The 25,716-nt window shown below is 38.5% G+C and overlaps 1 protein-coding gene across 12 annotated transcripts in view; it reads left to right on the top strand.

Annotated features, from left to right (window-relative positions):
* Positions 1–21,803, top strand: part of ARID4B (AT-rich interaction domain 4B) — a 140,882-nt gene extending 119,079 nt beyond the window's left edge. For all 12 annotated transcript variants that reach the window (XM_081570423.1, XM_081570419.1, XM_081570416.1 and 9 more), the window contains 5 exons: positions 7,250–8,464; positions 10,785–10,898; positions 13,304–13,519; positions 14,594–14,740; positions 20,047–21,803. In XM_081570423.1, the coding sequence (XP_081426549.1) occupies positions 7,250–8,464; positions 10,785–10,898; positions 13,304–13,519; positions 14,594–14,740; positions 20,047–20,174 (1,820 nt within the window). In that variant the 3' untranslated portion in view covers positions 20,175–21,803. The remainder of the gene's footprint in view (positions 1–7,249; positions 8,465–10,784; positions 10,899–13,303; positions 13,520–14,593; positions 14,741–20,046) is intronic.
* The last annotated feature ends 3,913 nt before the right edge of the window (positions 21,804–25,716 follow it).

Below are 25,716 nucleotides of genomic sequence, written 5' to 3'. Positions count from 1 at the left end.
TTTCCTTCAGTGTTTTCTGTGAGGGCCAGAGCTCTTGGCCCTGATGCTTTGTGGGTGACTTGTTTTGTGGCTTGTTTTTTGCCTTCGCTTTCTCTGAAATCTTGAGTCTTTGTTTTTAATGTCTTCAAGTTGCACACAGATTATCCCTTTTGTGAATGTATTTTCATCTATTGTAATGTGTACTTGCTAAGCTGCTGCATTGTAGAAACTTGTATCTTTCTGTTCTGGATAGTTTTCTTGAAATATTGTGTTGATTTTTCTCCTCTACACTTCTGTATTCTTTCCCCTACCCTCCCTTCCTCCCTTTCTCTCTTTTGAACCCAGCCATTATATTAATACTGAACCTTCTGCAGTATACTCTAATGTAGTTACCTTTTCTCAGAGACACATTACTGATTTGTCTTCTTCTAGTTTCTTAGAAATTTTCTTGATTTTATCTTTTAATCCTTTTACTTTTAGTACTGTAATGCTTATTGACAGCTGTAATGTTTTTACTTTTTAAGAACTCTGTTTTCTGCAAGCTTCATATAATTCTGTTCTTATAAAATGTGTGGGTGCAATATCTTGTTTCTGATTTCATTCTTTTTATTGTAGTAGAGTTGATTAACAATGTTTTGTTAAGTTTCTGTATATAGCAAAGTGATTCAGTTATATATGTAGTCTTTTTTCATATTGTTTTCCCTTATGGTTTATTATAAGATTTTGAAGATAATTCCCTGTGCTATACAGGACCTTGTTGTTAATTTTATATATAGTAGTTTGTATCTGCCAATCCCAAACCCCTAACTTACCCTCTCCAGTCTTTTTCCCCTTTGTTAATCATAAGTTTGTTTTCTGTGTCTTCAAGTCTATTTCTGTTTCATAAATAATTTACTTGTGTCACAGTTTAGATTCCACATGTAAGTGATGATATATGGTATTTGTCTTTCTCTGATTTAATTTCGTTTAGTATGATAATCTCTAGATCCATCCATGTTGCTTCAAATGGCATTGTTTCCTTCTTTTTGTATGCCTGAGTAGTATCTCATTGTATATATGTACCACATCTTATTTATCTGTTTATCTGTCAGTGGCCATTTAGAGTTGCTTCTATGTCTTGGCTATTATAAATACTGCTGCTGTGAACACTGGGATATATGTATCTTTCAAATTATAGTTTTCTTCAGATGTCCCAGGAGTGAGATTTTGGATCATACAGCAAGAAAGGCTAAAAACTCTGTTTTTAGCTTTTTTAAGGAGCCTACATACTCTTTTTTCCACAGTGGCTGCACCAGTTTACTTCCCCACCAGCAGTGTCCGAGGGTCCCCTTTTCTCCACACCTTCTTCAGCATTTGTTATTAGGAAACTTTTTAATGATGGCCATTCTGACTGGTGCCTCATTGTAGTTTTGATTTGTATTTCTCTCATACTTGGTGATGTTGAGCATCTTTTCATGTGCCTGTTGGCCATCTAGAGATATATCCATTTAGGTCTTCTGCCCATTTTTCAATTGGATTGTTTGTTCTTTTTTTGTTGTTGAGTTGTATGAGCAATTTGTATATTTTGGAAATTAAGCCTTGTCGGTTGCATTGTTTGCAAATATTTTCTCTCAGTCCATAGGTTGTGATTTCCTTTGTAGTGCAAAATCTTAACTAATTTGATTAGGTCACATTTGTTTATTTTTGCTTTTATTTCTACTGCCTTGGGAGATGAACCTAAGAAAACATTGGTACAATTTATGTCAGAGAATGTTTTGCTTGTGATCTTTTCTAGGAGTTTTAGGGTGTCATGTCTTATACTTAACTCTAAACTGTTTTGAGTATATTTTTGTGTATGGTGTGTGGGTGTGTTCTGACTTCATTGATTGACATTTAGCCGTCCAGCTTTTCCAACACCACTTATATACAAAGTGTGGCAGAAGGGGATGGAGGTATGAATAAGAGAATTCTCATTGCTTATATATGTCAACAAATAGTATATTATTAAGAGATGATGATAGTAACTATGAATGGAAATAGTTATAAGATTTTGGAAGCTGGGGAAGGAAGGAAAGTGTTTGTTGGTGTTTTGTTTTGAGAGTAAGTTAGTTTTCACTGTGTATACGTATTACTTGCTCCTTCATTGATCACAGCCTTGCCATGGTGAAGGGGCTTGCATAACTCAGTGAAGCTATGAGCCATGCTGTGTAGGGCCATCCTAGATGGATGGGTCATAGTGGAGAGTTCTGAAAAAATGTGGTCCACTGAAGGACAGAAGGGCAAACCACTCCAGTACTCTTCCCACAAACAGTATGGAAAGGCAAAAAGATATGACACCTGAAGATGAGCCACCCAGATCAGACGGTGTCCAATATGCTACTAGGAAAGAGCAGACAGCAATTATTAGTAGCTCCAGAAAGAATGAAGCAGCTATGCCAAAGTGGAAATGACACTCAGTTGTGGATGTGTCTGGTGTGAAAGTAAAGTCTGATGCTGTGCAGAACAATATGGAATAGGAACCCAGAATGTTAGGTCCATGAATCAAGGTAAATTGGACGTGGTCAAGAAGGAGATGGCAAGAGTGAACATTGACATCTTAGCAATCAGTGAACTAAAATGGACAGGAATGGGCAAATTTAATTCAGATGACCTATTATATCTTTACTGTGGGCAAGAATCCCTTAGAAGAAATGGAGTAGCTCTAATACTCAACAGAAGAGTCTGAAATGCAGTACTTGAGTGCAGTCTCAAAAATGACAGAATGATCTCAATTCGTTTCCAAGGCAAACCATTCAACATCACAGTAATCCAAGTCTATGCCCCAACCACTAATGCTGAAGTGGCTGAAGTTGACTGATTTATGAAGACCTACAAGACCTTCTAGAACTAACACCAAAAAAAAAAAAAAAATGTTCTTTTCATCATAGGGGATTGGAACGCAAAAGTAGTAGGAAGACAAGAGATACCTGGAATAACAGACAAGTTTGGCCTTGGAGTACAAAATGAAGCAGGGCAAAGGCTAACAGTTTTGTCAAGAAAACACTCTGGTGATAGCAAACACTTTTTTCCAACAACACAAGAGATGACTCTGTACATGGACATCCCCAGATGGTCAATACCAAAATCAAATTGATTATATTCTTTGCAACCAAAGATGGAGAAGCTCTATACAGTCAGCAAAAACAACACCCGGAGCTGACTGGCTCAGATCATGAGCTTCTTATTGCAAAATTGAGACTTAAATTGAAGAAAATAGGGAAAACCGCTAGGCCATTAAGGTATGCCCTAAATCAAATCCCTTATGATTATACAGTGGAGGTGATGAACAGATTTAAGGGATTAGATCTTGTAGACAGAGTGCCTGAAGAACTATGGATGGAGGTTTGTAACAGTTGTACGGGAGGCAGTGACCAGAACCATTCCCAAGAAAAGAAATGCAAGAAGCAAAGTGGTTGTCTGAGGATGCTTTACAAATAGCTGAGAAAAGAAGACAAGTGAAAGGCAAGGGAGAACGGGAAAGATACACTCAACTGAATGCAGAGTTCCAAAGAATAGCAAGGAGAGATAAGAAAGCCTTCCTCAGTGGTCTATGCAAAGAAATAGAGGAATACAAGTGAATGGGAAAGACTAGAGATCTCTTCAAGAAAACTAGAAATAGCAAGGGAACATTTTATGCAAGAGTGAGCATGATAAAGGAGAGAAATGGTAAGGACCTAATAGAAGAAGAAGAGATTAAGAAAGGTGGCAAGAATATCCAGAACTGTACAAAACAAGTCTTAATGGCCTGGGTAACCGTGATGATGTAATCACTCACCTAGAGCCATACCTCCTGGAATGTGACGTCAAGTGGGCCTTAGGAAGCATTATTATGAAAGAAGCTAGTGGAGGAGATGGAATTCCAGCTGAACTATCAAATCCTAAAAGATAATGCTGTTAAAGTGCTACATTCAGTATGTCAGCAAATTTGGAAAACTCACCAGTGGCCACAGGATTAGAAAAGATCAGTATTTATTCCAGTCTCAAAGAAGGGCAATGTCACAGAATGTTCCAACTACTGTACTCGTTTCACATGCTAATAAAGGTTATGTTCAAACTCCTTCAAGCTAGGCTTTAGTAGTACATGAACTTCCAAATGTACAAGCTGGGTTTAGAAAAGGCAGAGAACCAGAGATCAAATAACCAACATTTATTGAATCATAAGGAAAGCAAGGGAATTCCAGAAAAACATCTACTTCTGCTTCCTTGACTATCCTAAAGCCTTTGACTGTGTGGATCATAACAAACTGTGGAAAATTCTTAGGGAGTTGAGAATACCAGACCACTTTACCTGCCTCTTGAGAAACCTGTATGCAGGTCAAGAAGCAACAGTTAGAACCAGACATGAAACAACAGACTGGTTCAAAATTGGGAAAGGAGTATGACAAGGCTGCCTATTGTCACCCTGCTTATTTAACTTCTATGCAGAGTGCATGCTAAGTCACTTCAGTCGTGTCTGACTCTCTGAGACCCTATGGACTGTAGTCTGCCAGGCTTCTCTGTCCATGGGATTCTCTAGGCAAGAATACCGGATTGGGTTGCCGTGCTCTCCTCCAGGGGATCTTCTGGACCCAGGGATTGAACCCATGTCTCTTTCATTTCCTACATTGGCAGGCAGGTTCTTTACCACTCGTGCCACTTGGGAAGCCCTTTATAAAGAGTACCTCATGTGAAATGCTGAGCTGGGTTAATCACAAGCTGGAATCAAGATTGCTGGGAGAAATATCAACAACCTCAAATATACAGATAATACCACTCTAATGGTAGAAAGTGAAGAGAAAATAAAAGGCCTCTTGTTGAGCATGAAAGAGGAGAGTGAAAAAGCTGGCTTAAAACTCAACATTCAAAAAATGAAGATCATGGGATCTGATCCCATCACTTCATGACAAATAGATGGGGAAAAAGTGGAAACTGATAGATTTTATTTTCTTGGGCTCCAAAATCACTACAGACGGTTACTGCAGCCATGAAATTAAAAGATACTTGCTCCTTGATAGAAAAGCTATGACAAACCTAGACAGCATATTAAAAAACAGAGACATCCCTTTGCTGACAAAGGCCTATATAGTCAAAGCTGTGGTTTTTCCGGTAGTCATATATGGATGAGAAAGTTGGACCATAAAAGGCTGAGTGCCAAAGAATTGATGCTTTCAAATTGTGGTGCTGGAGAAGACTCTTGAGAGTCTCTTGGACAGCAAGGAGATCAAACCAGTCAATCCTAAAGGAGGAAATCAACCCTAAATATTCATTGGAAGGACTGATACTGAAGCTCCAATACCTGTGGTCATGTGATTCAAAGAGCCAACTATTGGAAAAGATTGAAGGCAAAAGGAGAAAGGGCGTGCAGAGGATGAGATGATTAAATAGCATCACCAACTCAACAGACATGAATTTAAGCAAACTCCAGGAGATAGTGAAGTACAGGGGAGCTCGGTGTGCTACATTCCATGTGGTCGCAACTTAGTGACTGAACATCAACAATGTATTGCTTGGAAATTTCAAAAATTCAGTTATTTAGGAACACATTGAAAAGATTAAATATTTTTAACCATCTTAATTGTATCAATTCTTTTTTACTTTTAACAAACTTAGCTAAAGGATACATGTGGATATCTCAGTAGAGTGTAGTACAGTTAAACTCTAAATTCTGGAATCAAATGACTGAGATTTAGATTTGATCTTGATTTATTTTAGCTCTGGGGTGGTTTACTATCCTCTCTAAATCCTGGTATCTTAAAGTATAAAACGAGGCTCATAACAGATGCTCATAGGATTATGAGATTGAATGAGATGATCTGTACAAACCATTTCATAGTACCTGGTATATAACAGTTTATCAGTAAATGTTATATTAAAGTCAAAATAAAAGCTATTATTATTATACTTTGCTAAAAGGAACATTTAAGGAGTAAATCGTATAGATATGTTTGTATATTTCTCCCAGCAAAAAAGATTGCTGGGAGAAATACCAATAATCTCAGATATACAGATGACACCACCCTTATGGCAGAAAGTGAAGAAGAACTAAAGAGCCTCATGATGAAAGTGAAAGAGGAGAGGGAAAAAGTTGGCTTAAAGCTCAACATTCAGAAAACTAAGATCATGGCATCTGGTCCCATCACTTCATGGCAAATAGATGGGGAAACAGTGGCTGACTTTATTTTTCTGGGCTCCAAAATCACTGCAGATGGTGACTGCAGCCATGAAATTAAAAGACGCTTACTCCCTGGAAGGAAAGTTATGAGCAACCTAGACAGCATATTGGAAAGCAGAGACATGACTTTGCCAGCAAAGGTCCATCTAGTCAAGGCTGTGGTTTTTCCAGTGGTCATGTATGGATGTGAGAGTTGGACCATAAAGAAAGCTGAGCACCAAAGAATTGATGCTTTTGAACTGTGGTGTTGGAGAAGACTCTTGAGAGTCCCTTGGGCTGCAAGGAGATCCAACCAGTCCATCCTAAAGGAAATCAGTCCTGAATATTCACTGGAAGGACTGATTTTGAAGCTGAAACTCCAATACTTTGGCCACCTGATGCGAAGAGCTGACTCATTTGAAAAGACCCTGATGCTGGCAAAGATTGAGGGCGGGAGGAGAAGGGAACGACAGAGGATGGGATGGTTGGATGTCATCACCGACTCAATGGACATGATTTTGAGCAAGCTCCAGGAGTTGGTGATGAACAGGGAGGCCTGGTGTGCTGCAGTCCATGGGGTCGCAGAGGGTCAGACATGACTGAGCGACTGAACTGAACTGATGTTTGTATAAAGTTAATTTGTGTTGTTATTTAAAGCATCTATGGTAGAAATACATTGCTTACAAAACTACATTGAAAGTGAAGACTACACTTTTATAAGAATATTATACAGTTGGGAGTTTGAACATCCTGAAACTACATCATGACTCCAGTATGTTCTGCTCATAAATTTGGAGAAGATTCTTTCTTTTTTATAGTATGCTTTATTGAGGTATAATTTGCAAACAATGAAAGTCATGACTTTTATGTTTACAATATGATGAGTTTTGGCAATAGTATACAGTATAGTCACTCTCACTATAGTCATGATATAAAACATTTCCATCACTGGGTGAATGTCTTCTCTCTGAAGCTCAGTTTCCTCAGTTGTAAAATGAGGATACAACCTAGCAACCTGGAGTGGTTATAAACATACGAGCTAATACTTGTTTATATTAGTGGGCCCAGAGAAGATATCGCTGGTATTCTTACCATAGTCATTGTTTTTTCTTTCTTTTCTAGCTTCTGAAAGTTCTGCTGAAGACAGTGAGCAGGAGGATGAAACGAGTGTTCAAGACTTAGATAACCATGGCAAAGAAGAATCTAAGATTGATCATCTGACCCACAACAGAAATGATCTTACATCCAAAGAGGAACAGAACAGTTCATCTTTGCTTGAAGAAAACAAAGTCCACGCAGATTTAGTAATAGCCAAACCCTTGTCGAAATCTCCAGAAAGCTTAAGAAAAGATATGGAAGCATTATCCGAAGATACTGATTATGAAGAAGAAGATGAAGTCACAAAAAAGAGAAAAGATGTCAAAAAGGACACCACTGATAAATCTTCAAAGCCATCAGTGAAACGTGGTAAGAGAAGGTACTGCAATACTGAGGAGTGTGTAAAAAGTGGCTCCCCCAGTAAAAAGGAGGATAAGGCCAAGAACAAAGAAGCCCTTTGCATAGAAAACAGTAGCAACAGCTCCTCAGATGAGGATGAAGAAGAAAAGTCCAAAGCCAAGGTGACACCGACTAAGAAATACAACGGTCTGGAGGAGAAGAGAAAGTCTCTCCGGACAACTGGCTTCTATTCAGGATTTTCAGAAGTGGCTGAAAAAAGGATAAAACTTTTAAATAACTCTGATGAAAGACTTCAGAACAGCAGAGCGAAAGATCGAAAAGACGTCTGGTCAAGTATTCAGGGTCAGTGGCCTAAAAAAACGCTGAAGGAGCTTTTCTCAGACTCGGACACTGAGGCCGCTGCCTCCCCACCCCATCCTGCCCCAGAAGAGGGGCCGGCTGAGGGGTCCCTGCAGACTGTGGCCGAGGAGGAGAGCTGCTCCCCCAACATCGACCTGGCCGCCCCGCCCTCAGCCGGTGCAGAGGGCAAACCCACTGAGGAGAAGCCAGCGGAGGTCAGTGACAAAAAATCAGAATTTCCGAGCAGTGGCAGCAATTCAGTGCTCAATACCCCTCCCACGACACCCGAGTCCCCTTCCTCAGTCACTGTGACGGAAGCCAGTCGGCAGCCACCTTCTGTAACAGTGTCAGAGCCACTGGCCCCAAACCACGAAGAAGTCCGCAGCATCAAGAGTGAGACCGACAGCACAATCGAAGTGGACAGTGTCGCTGGGGAGCTCCAGGACCTGCAGTCAGAAGGGAACAGCTCGCCCACGGGCTTTGATGCCAGTGTGAGCTCGAGCAGCAGCAATCAGCCTGAGGCAGAGCATCCTGAGAAAGGTGAGGCCATAGGCCCCAGTGTCGTGATTTCAGATTATTTCCCCCTTACAGTTTCAGGGGTTTCATGTTCCTCATTACAACATGAGGTGTTTACGTGGAGTACTTGTGTGAACGTGCTGAAAATGGCCATGTGAAAGGTAATTTGGGTAATGGAGAGTGGGATGCATTTAACAGCTTGGGAATTGAGTGTTTTTTCACTTCAGCCACCTGTGACGTTTCACAGTGGACCCAGGCCCATATCCAGACCTGTTTGAAAACTCATTATATACTGGTTGACTACATGGCATGAGCAGCTTAAATATATTTCTGTAACATTGTTTTTGCAGTTGTCCCATGCAGTTTCTCAGTAACATTTTGATTTATTGATGGACTCGTCCACCCTTAACCAAAGTACTCTATGTAGGGGTTTGGAGCAACCAACTGTCCAGGCCATGCTCTCCTCAGATAACCATGTCAAACTGATTTTTGAGCTTGACTACTATGTGAGAGTTGGTAAAGGAATGTGATGCTTTCTTGGTTGCCTAGCTTCCAAATTGAAGGACCAGTGTCTATGCTGTACTTCCCTAAAGTCTTAGTGCCTTTTTGTTGATGCCATAGATATACTTCTGACATCGTTCTTCTTATAAACCACTTCATTCAGGTGTCTTTAAATCAGTATAGTGTAAGCTGACACTTGGCTTTGAAACACACTTTTCCAGTGTAAAGCACTAGAGTATGTATGTTATATAACATACCAGATTTTATTATACTGATTTCAGGTTTTTAGGTAAACTTAAAGAGATACAGTCTAGACCAAATTAGTTAACTTTAAGTTTTCTCTCATAAACCTTTTTTTTTTCTAGTTCCCCTGAGATATAATTGACATAACTCTCTACAACACAAATAATTTTGTCTTAAAACATTGTTCAAAAAATATTAAGTAAAAAAGATCGTTGCAATAGTTTTCAGTGATCTTTTTTTATTTAAGTATTTACACACATAGCTACTGTGATTATGTTTGTGTGTTGTACTGTCTCACGGAATTGAATTATCCAGGCATAAATATCCTCAAAATGAAAGAAGCATTTATTGCAGATGATTAGAGAAGCTTTCAATAATAATATAATGAACTTTTGGAGAGAAGTTTGGCAATTATAGTTAAGATTCTGTATTTTAATATAGATAATATCTAAATCTATTTATGGTTCACCTTGTTATATTAAAATAGCCTTAGGAGAAGTTATCAATTAGATGTAACTCATTAAAAAAACAACTAAAAAGTTGCAAACAAAATATTTAAAATAGTTTGTTCCATTTTTTTTTTTACCAACAAAGCCATGTCTTGTATATGTTACCATTGTAACAGGCTTAAGAAACATTTTTTGTAACATGGCATAATTTTATCATAGTATTGATTGTATTGTCATTATATTAATAGTATCTAACACTGCAGTAGAATAGAGATAAGACTTTGTAAATCTCAGGAAAAAGAGATTACTATATAGTCTGAAAACCAATACATATAATTAGAAAGCTAGAAACAGCAGATGCTGAGGATCCTATTAGAAGTAGAGAAACTGTAGTTTGGAGTAGCAGTTAATCATCGAAGCCTGGGCATCAGGGAAGGTAGGACTTGGGCTAATCCTTGAGGAAAAGGGAGACTTTATAATATTTTGGAATAACTTCTACCAAGAAGATGAAACATTTTTTAGAACTACTATGCTGGATTTGTAAATGGTATACATGTTAACCATTGCCCAAGAAAGATGTGCATACTTTATTTGTTTTTATTTTTAAAATTTTATTTATTTATTTATTTTTGGTTGTGCTAGGTCTTTGTTGCTGTGCAGGCTTTTCTCTAGTTGCAGTGAGCAGGGCCTACTCTTCGTTGCGCTGTGCAGGCTTCTCATTTCAGTGGCTTCTCTTGTTGCCCAGCCTGGACTCTAGGGCATGAGGGCTTCAGTAGTTGCGACTCCCAGGGTCTAGAGCGTGGGCTTAGTAGTTGTGGCACACAGGCTTAGTTGTTCTATGGCATGTGGGATCTTCCCAGATCAGGGATAGAACCCATGTCTCTTGCATTGGCAGGCAGATTCTTTACCCCTCAGCCACCGGGGAAGTGCTTTATTTGCTTTTTTAAAAAACTCTAGTTTTATTATGTGTAATAAATCAGCTCATTAATGACTTTTAAAAATTCTAATAATTTCTATTATAACTTATAAATCTCAAAGAACATGTATAGTTTCAGAATTAGTCTATTCTTCTAAAATGCGGAATTAATTTATACCTAGGGAGAAGCTTGATTTTATTTTGTGTTACTTAATAGTTTTTTCCCCCATCAAAGCCTGTACAGGTCAGAAAAGAGTGAAAGAAGCTCAGGGAGGAGGAAATTCATCAAAAAAGCAGAAACGAAGCCATAAATCTACAGTGGTAAACAACAAAAAGAAGGGAAAAGGCAGTAAGTGTGAAATCTCTAATTTTTTAAATATAAAGATAATGGTGGATATGTTTTTTTCTCCCTTTAAGTAAAGGGTATTTAGGATATGGGATAGTTAATGTTTTGATTGTTGTCTCTACCCCTGCAAAAATCACACAGAAGTCTCTTGACTGTAGGTAGATTCTAGGATTGAGCAATTTGCTGTTATTCACCAGTGGTATTGAGTGCTGATGAATGATCAGTAATCTTTTTAAAAAATAATAGCCAGTATAATATAAACACCAACATTTTTGTTAGTTTTATGTGCAAATTCTTTTGCATTATATATATTAGATATTATGAAATGCTTGAATTATATATTCTTTTTATTACAGTGAAACTGATTGCTTTGTAATCCTTTCAGGCAAAATCAGCCTAGAAGAGAACAATCAAGATAGCTTTCGAGCTATAATTCCAATAGCTGCAGCCTACTATCTTTATCTTCCATATCCTGAACTGTGTATTCCAGAGCAGCTCTAAGAATACTTGGGTTAAATATGTTCTAACTAATGACTTTAGCAATGATTCTTATTTATCAATCTACAGGAATATATATATTGTATTTCTCCTGAGAGCTGCACGTTTTTTCTCTCTCTCGTAGACAAAGTACGAAGCAGAAAATATGTAAAGAATTTTTTTTCAGGTGCCCCACACTGACCTCCTGCTGCTCTTCCAGGAGATTCCTGCCACCTCCACTGCCTGACCTTTGCTATCGGCCGGCTTGGCTGCACTTCAGTGCAGAAAAGGGTTATGCGGCCAGCTCCCCGCGGTTCTGCTGAGCCCATATGACTTCCAGGCGGTGAATATGGCATCCTTCGGGGCCCCGGGCGGCTGTGTTCAGCAAGGCCATGAAAGCCAAGCTGAGGCAGACCACTGCATCAGAGTGGGGCCAAGCCTTGGGTGGCTGAGCTAGGAGTTGCCAGGGGTTCCAGAGCAGCAGTGGGGGGACTGGGAAGGGATTCTTGTAAGACATGTACGAAAGAGTGGTGGAGTTTCTTTACTCCCGAACACCACAGTGGGGAGGAGTTGTTCTCTGTCTTTCCTATCTGGAATACTTTTCAGTTTTTTAGAGCGTAACTATATTTTTCGGAGGGTAGCTATTGTTAAATGAAGAATTGATAAAAGAAAATGGATAAATTTGATGCCACATTTGGAGTAACTGAAAGGATATTCAAGACTGTTTTTTAATTACACTGTAATGTTTTTATCTTTAAGACTTTTAAGTAACATTCTCCAAGAGGGCTCATTTTCAACAAGTCAACTGACACATTCATATAATTTTGAGCTATAGCAGTTAATCATATATTCTTCCATTTTAATTATTTTACTTATATCTTGGTAAATCAGAATGAGAAAACAGTTCTCTGAGAATAATTTAGTCAAATGAATTAACTTTCATAGAATCTACAATACTGCTTTGTATCCAGAAAGAGGTAATTCATGGAAATAGCAATTCCATCACCTATTCACATGTCAAGATGTTAAAGATTTCCATTCTGGTACTGAGGCTTTGGGCTTCCCAGGTGACACAGTGATACAGAACCCCGTCTACCAGTGCAGGAGATAACAGAGACACAGGTTCGATCCCTGGGTCGGGAAGATGCCTTGAAGTAGGAAATGGCAACCCACACCAGTATTGTTGCTTGGGAAATTCCATGTACAGAGAAACCTGGCAGGCTACAGTCCATAGAGTCACAAAGAGTTGGACACGACTGAGCACACACACACTTTGTTGAGGTTTTAATCAACAAAGGCAGATTTAACATTATTGCATAGACTTCTGAATTCTTCATAAATTACTGAATATATTTATCACGGTGAAACCTATGATTTATTTTAGTCAACAGGTTATGATGTAGGAGTTTCTTAAGAAATCACTGTATATATTAAAGTTTAGAATTTATTTTCAAAGAATTCTTTATTGAATGTAATGATTGTGCGTCATTGGTTTGGCCAGAGAAGTAAGAAAGTGTCGCATGTACACAATTTAAAATATGAAATTAAGAAGTTTCTATATGATTCATTTTAAAAAATGCTGCATTCTACCATCTATCTATCTATCTATCTATATTTTAATGTAGTAGAGTTAAAGCTATTTAAATAATTATTGCATATTTGGTAATCTACCAGATATAATTTAAGATTACTTTGAGTATTTTTTAAAAACACATTGTTGGCGATTCAGGTAAGAAGAGTTTTTGTTTCCTAACTGATACGCTGCTGTGTTTATACTTGATGATTTCCCAAGTTTTTAAGCGGGGTCTGTTAAGGAAGTTGTTTACTGTAGTAGTAAATTCAAATGGTTAATTTTTAAATTGTCCACTGAAATCTGTAAAAATTATGATTACTTTCATGTTTACTAATGCTTAAAAAAATTTTTTTTTCAGCAAATAGTAGTGATAGTGAAGAACTTTCTGCTGGTGAAAGTGTAACTAAGACTCAGCCCATCAAATCAGTTTCCACTGGGATGAAGGCTCATGGTACCAAATCTCCTGCTAGGACGCAGTCTCCAGGAAAATGCGGAAAGAATGGCGATAAGGATCCTGACCTCAAGGAACCCAGTAATCGATTACCCAAAGTTTACAAATGGAGTTTTCAGATGTGTAAGTGACATATGCTAAGTCAGAAGTGAAGCAATAGAAACTTCTTCCCAGTATTTTTTTTTCCCCTTGTTGGTTATCAATTTTAAATACAGCAGTGTGTACATGTCCCCTAAATTCCCTAACTATCCCTTCCTGCCATCCTTCTCCCCCCAGCAACCATAAGATTGTTCTCTGTCAGTGTTTTTCTGTTTTGTAAGTTCACTTGTCTTCATTTTTTTAGATTCCACATATAAATGATGTCATATGATGTTGCCCCTTCTCTGTCTGACTTACTTTACTCAGTATGTTAAGGCATTTGAGGCACACATCAACGTTGACTAGGTATTTCTGGTATGATGTCAGAAATTTACTTTAAAAAATCTAGTGTTGCTCTTGGAAAGTGGATTGTTTAGGGTATACATGAGACAGAATTGACAATGAATTTCCAATTATTGAAGCTGGATGAGTATATGTGACTCTATTATACTACTCTTTGTACCTTTGTGTACCTGAAAAATAGCCATTACAAGTTTTTTTTTTCTTTTTAAAAAGAGACTACTTCAGAGTTTCGCATGCAAGGAAATATTCTTAGGAGGTTGAATATTGCTTCAGAGCATTTGAAAATTTTTCTTAACTTTAAAGTTATGCGTACTTATTAAAAAATCAAAAAAATAACACAAAAGAAGACAAAAAATTTTGTTCAGAATTCTAACATTCAAAAATATATGCAATTTAAACATTTTGGTGTCTTTCCAGTCTTATTTCTAAATATAATTTTTAATGATGTACTATGGTGATGCTGTACACATACGTGGATTTTTTCGAGGGGTGGGGTGCAAATGTGGAAATTTTAACATCCATGTTTAGGTCATAAGATCTTTAATTCTACACATTCATTCAAAAATTACCTTGCCATGTATTAGTGCCAGGCATCGTTTTAGGCTGGGGAGAAAGCAACTTAGGCAAACAATATTTACAAGCCTTTTTTTAAAGTTTCTTTGTCTTGACCTCATTCTGCAACCACACTATATATTCTCTCTTATATATTAAAATTTTGACCACAAATGCATATTAATGAAAGTTTTAAATTCACAGCGGACCTGGAAAATATGACAAGTGCTGAACGCATCACAATTCTTCAAGAAAAACTACAAGAAATCAGAAAACATTATCTATCATTAAAATCTGAAGTAGCTTCCATAGATCGAAGGAGAAAGCGTTTAAAGAAGAAAGAAAGAGAAAGTAAGTGTTTTTACCTTACTTTACCTAAACACAAAGGAGTTTTGACTCGACAGTTGGGCTCATATGAATTGTGTCTGACTCTTCAGGCAGTAACCCCTCTGGCTTATTTTCTACATCTATAAAATGGAAAAACTTTATCTAAAACAATTATCTCAAACCATAATATTCATTTTCATGGAGCTTACCATCTGCTTTCCCCCCCAAAACTAATAATATGTCAGATAGTATAAAGCACTGTGAACAGAATAGAGCAATGCTAAGGCAGTGATTGGGTGGGTTGTGTTAGATTAGGAGTGGCTGCAACATTTTCCAGTTGAACCTGAAGGACCAGAGGGAGTCCAGTTCAGTTCAGTCACTCAGTCATGTCTGACTCTTTGCAACCCCATGAACCGCAGCACGCCAGGCCTCCCTGTCCATCACCAACTCCCGGAGTTTACCCAAACTCATGTCCATTGAGTTGGTGATGCCATCCAACCATCTCATCCTCTGTCGTCCCCTTCTCCTCCCGCCCTCAGTCCTTCCCAGCATCAGAGTCTTTTCCAATGAGTCAACTCTTCGCATGAGGTGGCCAAAGTATTGGAGTTTCAGCTTCAATATCGGTCCTTCCAACGAACACCCAGGACTGATCTCCTTTAGGATGGACTGGTTGGATCTCCTTGCAGTCCAAGGGACTCTCAGGAGTCTTCTTCAGCACCACAGTTCAAAACCATCAATTCTTTGGCGGTCAGCTTTCTTCACCGTCCAACTCTCATATCCATACATGACTCCTGGAAAAACCACAGCCTTGCCTAGACGGACCTTTGTTGGCAAAGTAATGTCTCTGCTTTTTAATATGCTGTCTAGGTTGGTCATAACTTTCCTTCCAAGGAGTAAGCTTCTTTTAATTTCATGGCTGCAGTCACCATCTGCAGTGATTTTGGAGCCCAGAAAAATAAAGTCAGCCACTGTTTCCACTGTTTGCCCATCTGTTTGCCATGAAGTGATGGGACCGGATGCCATGATCTTAGTTTTCTGAATGTTGAGCTTTAAGCCAACTTTTTCACTCTCCTCTTTTACTTTCATCAAGAGGCTCTTTAGTTCTTCTTCACTTTCTGCCATAAGGGTGGTGTCATCTGCATATCTGAGCTTATTGATATTTCTCCCAGCAATGTTGATTCCAGCTTGTGCTTCCTCCAGCCCAGCGTTTCTCATGATGTACTCTGCATATAAGTTAAAAAAGCAGGGTGACAATATACAGCCTTGACGTACTCCTTTTCCTATTTGGAACCAGTCTGTTGTTCCATGTCCAGTTCTAACTGTTGCTTCCTGACCTGCATACAGGTTTCTCAAGAGGCAGATCAGGTGGAGTGAGAGAGGTTAAAATCTGAGGGAAGGGGGTTGTTTTAGTCCGACAAGGCTGCTGAAACAAAGTGCAGACCTGCTTCCAAGATGCTGTCGGTTCATTTCCATACTGTCAAAAAAGAGCAAATAGCACAATAACGTGTGTCACAGGAATTTCTTTGGTTTTCTAGTGCATATGAAAGTTAAATTTACACCATACTGTAGTCTGTTAAGTGTGCGATAGCATCATGTCCCAAAGAATAATAAATGTACCTCAGTTGAAAATTCTTAATTGCTAAAATTGCTAGCCATCATCTGAGCCTTCATTGTGATCATTTTGCTGGTGGAGGGTTTGCCTCAATGTTGATGGGTGGTGATTGCTGAAGGTTGGTGTATCTGTGGCAGTTTGTTAAAATAACTACACTGTAGTACTCTGAAGTTTGCTGTACCAATTGACTCTTCCTTTCATGAATGATTTCTGTGCAATGTTGGTTGATGGCATATTACCCACAGTAGAACTTCTTTCAGAATTGAAGTCAGTTTTCTCAAACCCTGCTGCTTTTCCATCAACTTAAGTTTTTGTTTTATTCTAAATCCTTTGTTATTATTTTAGTAATCAAAAAGTTCAGTCTTTTATAATAATGGGCATGGTTCATGACATCCCAAAGCAATTGTGATAGTAATATCAAAACTCACTGCTCCCACCACCATAACAACTAGAATAACAATGAAAAAGTTTGAAATATTGTGAGAATTGTCAAAATGCGACACATACATAAAGTAAGCAATACTGTTGGAAACAATGGTGCCAGTAGACTTGGCTGGATGCAAGATTGCCGAAAACCTTCAGTTTGTGAAAAATAGTACCTTTGAAGCACAGTAAAGGAAAGCACAATAAAATGAAATAGATGGACCACAGGCCCAATTATCTTGGGAAATGGTTTGCTTGTGTCTTTGGACAACTAGCTACCTCTAATTCTAAGAATGGGTATCAAGGAAGAATATGTGGCCACAAAGAAGTTTGTTATGGTAGTATTTATAGTAGCAGATAGAAATCATTAAATTGTATTCTCTAATAATATATTTAAATAAACACTTAAATTGTTATTTATAATGCTCTTAAGTATTCATTTGTTGTTGGTAACAGAAAAGGCTAGGAATTAAAGTAGTTGTGGTTCCTAAATAAAATGGGAAACTTTCAGCTTTGAAAAGAAAAAGGTAAATCTGTACATGAACTGATAAGGAATCATCTCAGATTGTTAAGTGTAAAAACCTGTCAGACTCTGTACTGTGCTTCCACTTGCATTTTTAAAAACGAAGTTACTAGTGTTTTCATTTTAAATATGCATATCATGTGTCTATATTCTACAGTTAAAATTCCTGTAGAACTGGGGTTACAAACATTTTCTGTAGAGACAGATAATAAATATTTTGGGCTTTGTGAACCTTGTAGTCTCTTTAGAACTACTGGATCCTATCATCGTGTGTATGAAATCTGCCATAAGCTAGATATGAACAAATAGGCATAATTGTGTTCCAATCAGATTTTCTTAACAAAAATAGGCAGACCAGATTTGGCCCTGGGGCGGTAATTTACCAGTCTCTCTTGTGGCATTTTAAAGATGGTGATGCAGTTGGTTAACAGTAGGGGTAACAGTGGGGAGGGGAATTTGGAAGACTAGGAGGGTCCTGAATCAGAGGAAGATTCACTTTTCCCCCTTATCTCCCATCTCTGAATGATTTTTAAACCTTGTGCATATATTCCTTAAAAAATAAGTTTTCAAACACTGATTTATAACACTGAGAGAATTTCTTTGAGGAAAATAATAATGTGTCATTTACTTTGTAAACCAAGTGGATCAAAAGGCAGTAGTTATGATATGAAATTAGAGATACCAAAGGAACATTTCATGCAAAGATAGGCTCGATAAAGGACAGAAATGGCATGGACCTAACAGAAGCAGAAGATATTAAGAAGAGGTGGCAAGAATACACAGAAGAACTATACAAAAAAGATCTTCACGACCCAGATAATCACGATGGTGTGATCACTCACCTAGAGCCAGACATCCTGGAATGGGAAGTCAAGTGGGCTTTAGAAAGCATCACTACGAACAAAGCTAGTGGAGGTGATGGAATTCCAGTTGAGCTAATTCAAATCCTCAAAGGTGATGTTGTGAAAGTGCTGCACTCGATATGCCAGCGAATTTGGACAACTCAGCAGTGGCCACAGGACTGGAAGAGGTCAGTCTTCATTCCAATCCCAAAGAAAGGCAATGCCAAAGAATGCTCAAACTACTGCACAATTGCACTCATCTCACATGCTGGTAAAGTAATGCTCAAAATTCTCCAAGCCAGGCTTCAGCAATACGTGAACCGTGAACTTCCAGATGTTCAAGCTGGTTTTAGAAAAGGCAGAGGAACCAGAGATCAAATTGCCAATATCCGCTGGATCATCGAAAAAGCAAGAGAGTTCCAGAAAAACATCTATTTCTGCTTTATTGACTATGCCAAAGCCTTTGACTGTGTGGATCACAATAAACTGTGGAAAATTCTGAAAGAGATGGGAATACCAGACCATCTGACCTGTCTCTTGAGAAACCTGTATGCAGGTCAGGAAGCAACAGTTAGAACTGGACATGGAACAACAGACTGGTTCCAAATAGGAAAAGGAGTACGTCAAGGCTGTATATGGAATCAAGATTGCCAGGAGAAATATCAATAACCTCAGATATGCAGATGACACCACCCTTATGGCAGAAAGTGAAGAAGAACTAAAGAGCCTCTTGATGAAAGTGAAAGAGGAGAGTGAAAAAGTCGGCTTAAAGCTCAATATTCAGAAAACTAAGATCATGGCATCTGGTCCCATCACTCCACGGGAAATAGATGGGGAAACAGTGGAAACAATGTCAGACTTTACTTTTTTGGGCTCCAGAATCACTGCTGATGGTGACTGCAGCCATGAAATTAAGACGCTTACTCCTTGGAAGGAAGGTTATGGCCAACCTAGATAGCATATTTAAAAGCAGAGACATTACTTTGCCAACAAAAGTCCGTCTAGTCAAGGCTATGGTTTTTCCAGTGGTCATGTATGGATGTGAGAGTTGGACGGTGAAGAAAGCTGAGCGCCGCAGAATTGATGCTTTTGAACTGTGGTGTTGGAGAAGACTCTTGAGAGTCCCTTGGACTGCAAGGAGATCCAATCAATCCATCCTAAAAGAGATCAATCCTGGGTGTTCATTGGAAGGTCTGATGTTGAAGCTGAAGCTCCAATACTTTGGGCACCTCATGCGAAGGGTTGACTCATTGGAAAAGACCCTAATGCTGGGTAGGATTGGGGGCGGGAGGAGAAGGGGACGACAGAGGATGAGATGGTTGGATGGCATCACCGACTCGATGAACATGGGTTTGGGTAGACTCCGGGAGTTGGTGATGGACAGGGAGGCCTGGCGTGCTGCAATTCATGGGGTCGCAGAGAGTCGGACACGACTGAGCGACTGAACTGAACTGAGTTATTTTTCCCAACTTTAAAAAGCAATTAGCCTTCCATTCTCATCACCATTTCATTTCATAAGAAACTCCAGAAGCAGAAAGATACAGGAATTGGAAGGGGAAAAGATTTGGGGATAGATTACAGATTTTCCTATTGAATTCTGAGATCTTTTTGACATTTGTTTCATTATTACAGAGCACCTACCCTCCATTTTATTTCCGTATCTCCGTGGACTGAGCCCATAGTTTATTTTCCTTTGAACAGTGCAGGAACGTTCCCTGGTCTCTCCTTTATTGTTACTTCTGTAGTTTGGTAGTGTCTCATTACCTGAAATGCACTAGAATTTCCTTTGTGTACATTATGGTATCATAAAAATTGACTGCTCTCGTAGTAAGCTAAATGACTCTGGAGACTACAACAGAATCTCAGTTTAGAGGACTAGTGTGTTACTTCTTTCTACAGTTACTAAGCTCTTGGTTTCCCTTTCGCTCAGGTGCTGCTACATCCTCGTCGTCGTCTTCACCTTCATCCAGCTCCATAACGGCTGCTGTTATGTTAACGTTAGCTGAACCGTCAATGTCCAGTGCATCACAAAATGGAATGTCAGTTGAGTGCAGGTGACAGCAGGACTTGCTAAAGCACTTTGCACTTAATGGCTGTTGAGGGCCACGTCTTTTTTTATACTGCACAGTGGCACAAAAAAAAAAAATCAGACAAGCACTATTTTATATTTAAAAATTGTTTCTTGACAAGCTGACTTGGCACTTAAGTGCACTTTTTTTATGAAGAAAAAGTACAATGGACTGCTTTTCCTCAAGCAATAATTGTTTCCAACTTGTCTGGGAATTGTGTGTCTGGTAACTTGAAGGCCTTCCACTGTGGCAAATGGAGGCTTTTCACTGCCTGTAGAGACAATACAGTAAGCGTAGTCATTGGGTGGCCAGAACATGTTAAGAAAACTTACTGTATATGTATTCCCTTGTATTTTGTTAAAGCTGGAACATTTGATATTTTTCCATTTATTTATGAAAAAATATGAACCTATTTTCATTTGTACAAGCTAATTGTTTTTTAAAGCAAGTCACCTTAGGGTGGCTTTAATTGTATAAGTCAAGCACATGTAGTAAATTCAAAACCTGCAGTTAACAGGATGTTAGACATCAATCCTGATAACCAAATATTAAAGATTTTCTTTAAAAAAGACTGAACATGTTTACAGGTTTGAATTAGGCTAAAAGGTCTTGCAGTGGCTTTTCATGCCCCTTCAAATTGGAATGGAACTACTGTACTTTGCCATTTTTCTATAAATCAGTATTTTTTTTTAATTTTGATATAATACATTGTGTGAAAAAAGAAAATGGCTAATAAACTGTATTAAATCTTAAACAGTGTATAAAGATTGTACTTAGCCAGTTCAAAGTGTATATTTATTCATAATTATAACAGTTATATTTTTGTGTTTTCTTGTAAATGTTTCTTTTTCCTTAAATACAGATAATTCATTTGTATTGCTTATTTTATTATGAGCTACAACAAGAGGACTTCAGGAACAAGTAAACTTTATTAGTATGGTTCAAGGCTGTTGCTACGAACTGTCTCAAAAGGATGGTTGTTATTTTAAGTATAAATAGCTAATTGGGGTGGTAGGCCTATAAAAATTAAATGCCTTGTATAAAATCCAAAATGAACGCAAAATTTTTTTAACTTGTATTGACTTTATGTTGTATGATTCCAATCTCTGTTCTGTTTGGCACTTGTATTTAATTCTACACCTTTGTAAGACATTTGTATATTGCGGATGTGTTCATTCAAGCTATTTAATACCTGGCACTGTTAATACACAGTACTTTACTGTACAGACTGTTCTACTGTTTTAATTGTAGTTCTGTGTACTTTTTTTGGATGGAGCTGGCATGTTTTATTTGTTTTCTGGCAATACTACATGTGAGAATTTCGAAGCGTTTTGTTGTAGATGCTAACGTGTCAGAATCCTTTACATTCAACTTTTCTAAGAAAAGCATTTTCAGTCTTGTAGTGTGTGCTTACAGTAACTAATTTTGTTGAAAATGGTTTCAAGTTATTCAAATTTGTACAGGACTGTAAAGATTTGTTGACAGCAAAACCTTGAAGAAAAGCTTATAGAATAAAAGCTATAAAGTATATATTAGGATCTGCAAACAATGAAGAATTATGTAATATATTGTACAAATGTAAGCAAAGGCTCTGAAATAAAATGCCATAGTTTGTGAATCCTTGATTTTGTTTCTAAAAGGTTAACTAATTTTAGTTCATTTCTGTATGATGACTGACTGAAACATACTTTTCCAGCATATATGATCAGAAAGGATTAATTTTTTTTTTTAAAGGAACATTCTGCCTGCAGGAATTGAAAGTCCATTAACCAGATTTATGTACAGAAGTTATTAGGCATTTTTGTATCTTTGCATACACTGTTCAGCTTGAGTGTGAACATGAATACTTATGACTTGGAGGTTTGTCTAAAGAAGAAAATCAAAAAAGCTTTTTCTTTTAACACTTGAAACCATTACTAGCAGCTTTTTTTTTCTTGTCTTTTAATGTAATTAGACCTTTGTGACTCCCTTAAGCTTTTAGTGTACTCGACCCCATTAAAAACCTTGGAGACATCCAGGCATTGTTAAAACAATAGTCAATACTCAGGGTCCACCCTCAAGAAGTCATATTTAATTGGTCTGGGATGATACCTGGATTTTTTTTTTTTAACCTGAGTTTTTTTTTTTTTTTTAAGGTGGTGGACGGTAACTTTAATATGCATCTAGGTTGAGAACCACTGTATTACTCCAAACCTTTAAAGTCAGTAATTAGGTTTTTTTTGCCCCATTTAATGACTTTGACACTAAGAGAAAATCCTTTCTTTAAAACAAAAAGAAACTTTTTTTAAGGCCCCCAAAGCCCAAATGTTCATTTTTGACTCACTTTTGTGATGACTCTTTTCACAGTAATTAGTTTAACATTTAAGGGATGAGTTTTCAAATCTATAGAACAGTGCTTCTCAAAAATGAGATTCTGGAATACCAGTCCCTGGTATTCCTGGTATTTCCTTGGAAATGCTCTGGGAATTTATTATCAAATATATTTTGGAAATGCTTATATATAGCACATTCCCTTCTTAGAGCTTCAGTGTGTGTGTGTGCTTAATCACTCAGTCATGTCCATCTGTTTTAGACCCCATGGAGCCCTCTGGGCTCCTCTGTCCATGGGATTCTCCAGGCAAGAAAACTGAAGTGTGTTGCCATTTCCTCCTCCAGGGGATCTTCCCAACCCAGGGATGGAACCCAGGTCTCTTGGGTCTCCTGGATTAGCAGGTAGATTCTTAACTATTGTGCCACCTGGGGAGCCCTTAGAGCTATAGTATTAACATATTTTAAACTTTAGGAAAGTTTTTTCCTTAACCTGTTTTTAGTTTTACCTGATCATGAAACCCTGTTTTTCAAGGAACTCCCAATATCGTCTACTTGGTGTGTTACAGAAAGAGTGCTCTAAAGGACAATGATGATCAGCTTTGGAGTTGAGGTTTTATACCGTTGGGTTTTACTACCCTCTTGCTTGCTTATTTCTTCCCAGCTTCTCCAGCGAGTTTGAGAATTTCATGGCATTTCTGGAATTTGACTTTTTTTCCCCTGATCACCTAAACTACATTTTACCAAACTAGTTTACAATCTCTGATAAAATTAAGATGGTATGTTTTTTACAGTGTTCTCCAAAACCTTTTTTTCCTACTGAAATAACCTGAGGGTGAGATCTTGTTAATTTTAATAACCTGGGGAGATTAGGGACAGTGGAGTAGATTTCATGAAACCCCTAACGTTTTTTACAAAATGTATTCATATTTTTTTATGAAAAGAGCCCTTATAAGTTTAAGAAACTATTCAAAGGCATTGGTGATCTCTAAATGGTTAAAAAACAGTTCTTAATAGCAGTGTGGATCATTTTTTAACTATCTCCAACCAGTGTCTCTTTCATACTCAACCATTTTCCTTCCAAAGTGTGGGCTGCCTTTCATTCTTTGTTGAAATTCAAAAGGCCATTTCTACACCTTTTGTCTAAACTTAAGCTACTGTTTAGGGAATTTTGTCTAACATCGTATGATGGGTTTTGTATGTATAAGAGGTAAATCTCCCAGAGGAATAGTTTCATGATTTAATTGTGGAAGTAATATATTTTTGTTGTTATTGTTTAGTCCCTAAGTCATGTCAGACCTGAGACCCCATGGACTATAGCCCGCCATGGGATTTCCCAGGCAAGGATACTGGATCATTTTGCCATTTCTTTCTCCAGGGGATCTTCCCGATGCAGGGATTGAACCTGTGTCTCCAGCTTGGCAGGTGGATTCTTTACCATTGGCCACCTGGGAAGCCTATATATATATATATATATATATGATCATAAAATTAAGCACTAAATTATATGCTTGAGGGAAACGTGCATAAGAGCTTTAACGAGGGCAGTGTATGAGCATACAAGAAACGCGATGACCGATGACCGGTGTGATGGTGACATAGAGGAGATGCAAATCTTAATTAAGCATTTAACAGATTCATCTGAAAGTGGAATGCATAGGCTCGTGTGGAGAGGAAGTGTCAGGAAGGCCAGATTCAATGAGGTTTCCGTGCTCCGGATAGGAAGTGATTCTTGGAATGTTAGAGTGAGGAAGGAATCTGATTGGAAGGCATTCTGAAAGAAAATTGAATAGAATATCTTCATTGGACGGTATAGAATAGATGGAGATGCTTGAGTTGCAGATATGGACAGTTTTTCTCATCTTTGTGAGATACCACAAGGTCACAATTATGGGAAGTCAAACTGAGGGACTCAAAGCAAAACCAGGGCCAAGCAAATAAATAATGGTTTTCCATCATGTTATCTGATGTGGACTATAAAAAAGGTCACATACATTCCCAGTGACTTGTTAAGCAGCTCTCCAAAAATAGCAAGTCTGTCCCCAAAGATTCAAGGTCGTTTGATTTCACCACCCAAACTACTGTCAATGACTTACCTAATGATAATCTAATATTTATTTTTTATTACTTCAAAGTCCATTTACCAAATATTCACTAGGTATGGTGAGTGAGGATACATAATACAGGATGAGTAAGACACCAATTTGTATCTAGAGACACTATTTCATCTCTTGTAAATAGCAGGGAATTTTCCCAAGTGAGTTGGGCCTTGAAGGATGGGTACAATTTTGCTGGTGACAATGAGGGGTAAAGAGAAGGGCAATAGTGGAGGAAGTCATAACAAAAATAAGGAATGACAGAAGGTTATGGAATATGAGATGGTGGCAAAAAGCAGGCTTTGGAGGCTTGGACCTAGGAGGTGGGGGCCTACCAGGTGGCGCTAGTGGTAAAAGAACTCGCTTGCCAATACAGCTGACTTAAAGACGTGTGTTCGAACCCTGGGTAGGGAAGATCCCCTGGAGGAGGGCATGGCAACCCACCCCAATATTCTTGCCTGGAGAATCCCATGAACAGAGAAGCCTGGCGAGTTACAGTCCATAGGATGGCAGAATCGGACACGACTGAAGTGACTTACCACGCACGCTGAGTAGGTTGAGAAAATCGCTTTAGCTTTGAGAGCCAATGCAGTGTGCTTAGTCGCGCAGTTGTGTCCGACTCTTTGCGACCCTAAGGAATGTAACCCGCCAGGTTCCTCTGTCCATGGGGATTCTTCTGGCTTTGAGAGCCAAGGTTCTCCTTTTCCTGGTATAATAGCGCAGAGCAGGTTAGAGCTATACGTGTGCTCTGCTTAGTCGCTCAGTCCTGTCCGATCCTTTGAGACCCCATGGACTGTAGCCCGCCAGGCTCCTTCTGTCCATGGCAAGAGTACTGGGGATCTTCTCAACCCAGGGATCGAACCGAGGTCTCCCGCGTTGCAGGCGGATTCTTTACCGTCTGAGCCACAAGGGAAGCCCAGGTTAGCGCTGTGGTCTCCCACAATTTCTTCTCAATTTTACTTTGAAATAATGTCAGATTTCAGAAAAGTTGCAAGAGCAGCACAAAGGAGCCCCATGTATCCTTCACACCGATTCATCATTTGTTAATACTGTGTGACGTCCATCTTTGTAACCTCATTTCCTGACAAACCTCCTCTATCTTCGACAACGCAGAGATTCTCGTACGTG

Source organism: Giraffa tippelskirchi, chromosome 2, assembly GCF_054371585.1.
Source record: "Giraffa tippelskirchi isolate mGirTip1 chromosome 2, T2T-mGirTip1v1.2.pri, whole genome shotgun sequence".
Lineage (NCBI taxonomy): Eukaryota > Metazoa > Chordata > Mammalia > Artiodactyla > Giraffidae > Giraffa > Giraffa tippelskirchi.
This window is presented reverse-complemented; position numbering and strand designations above follow the sequence as displayed.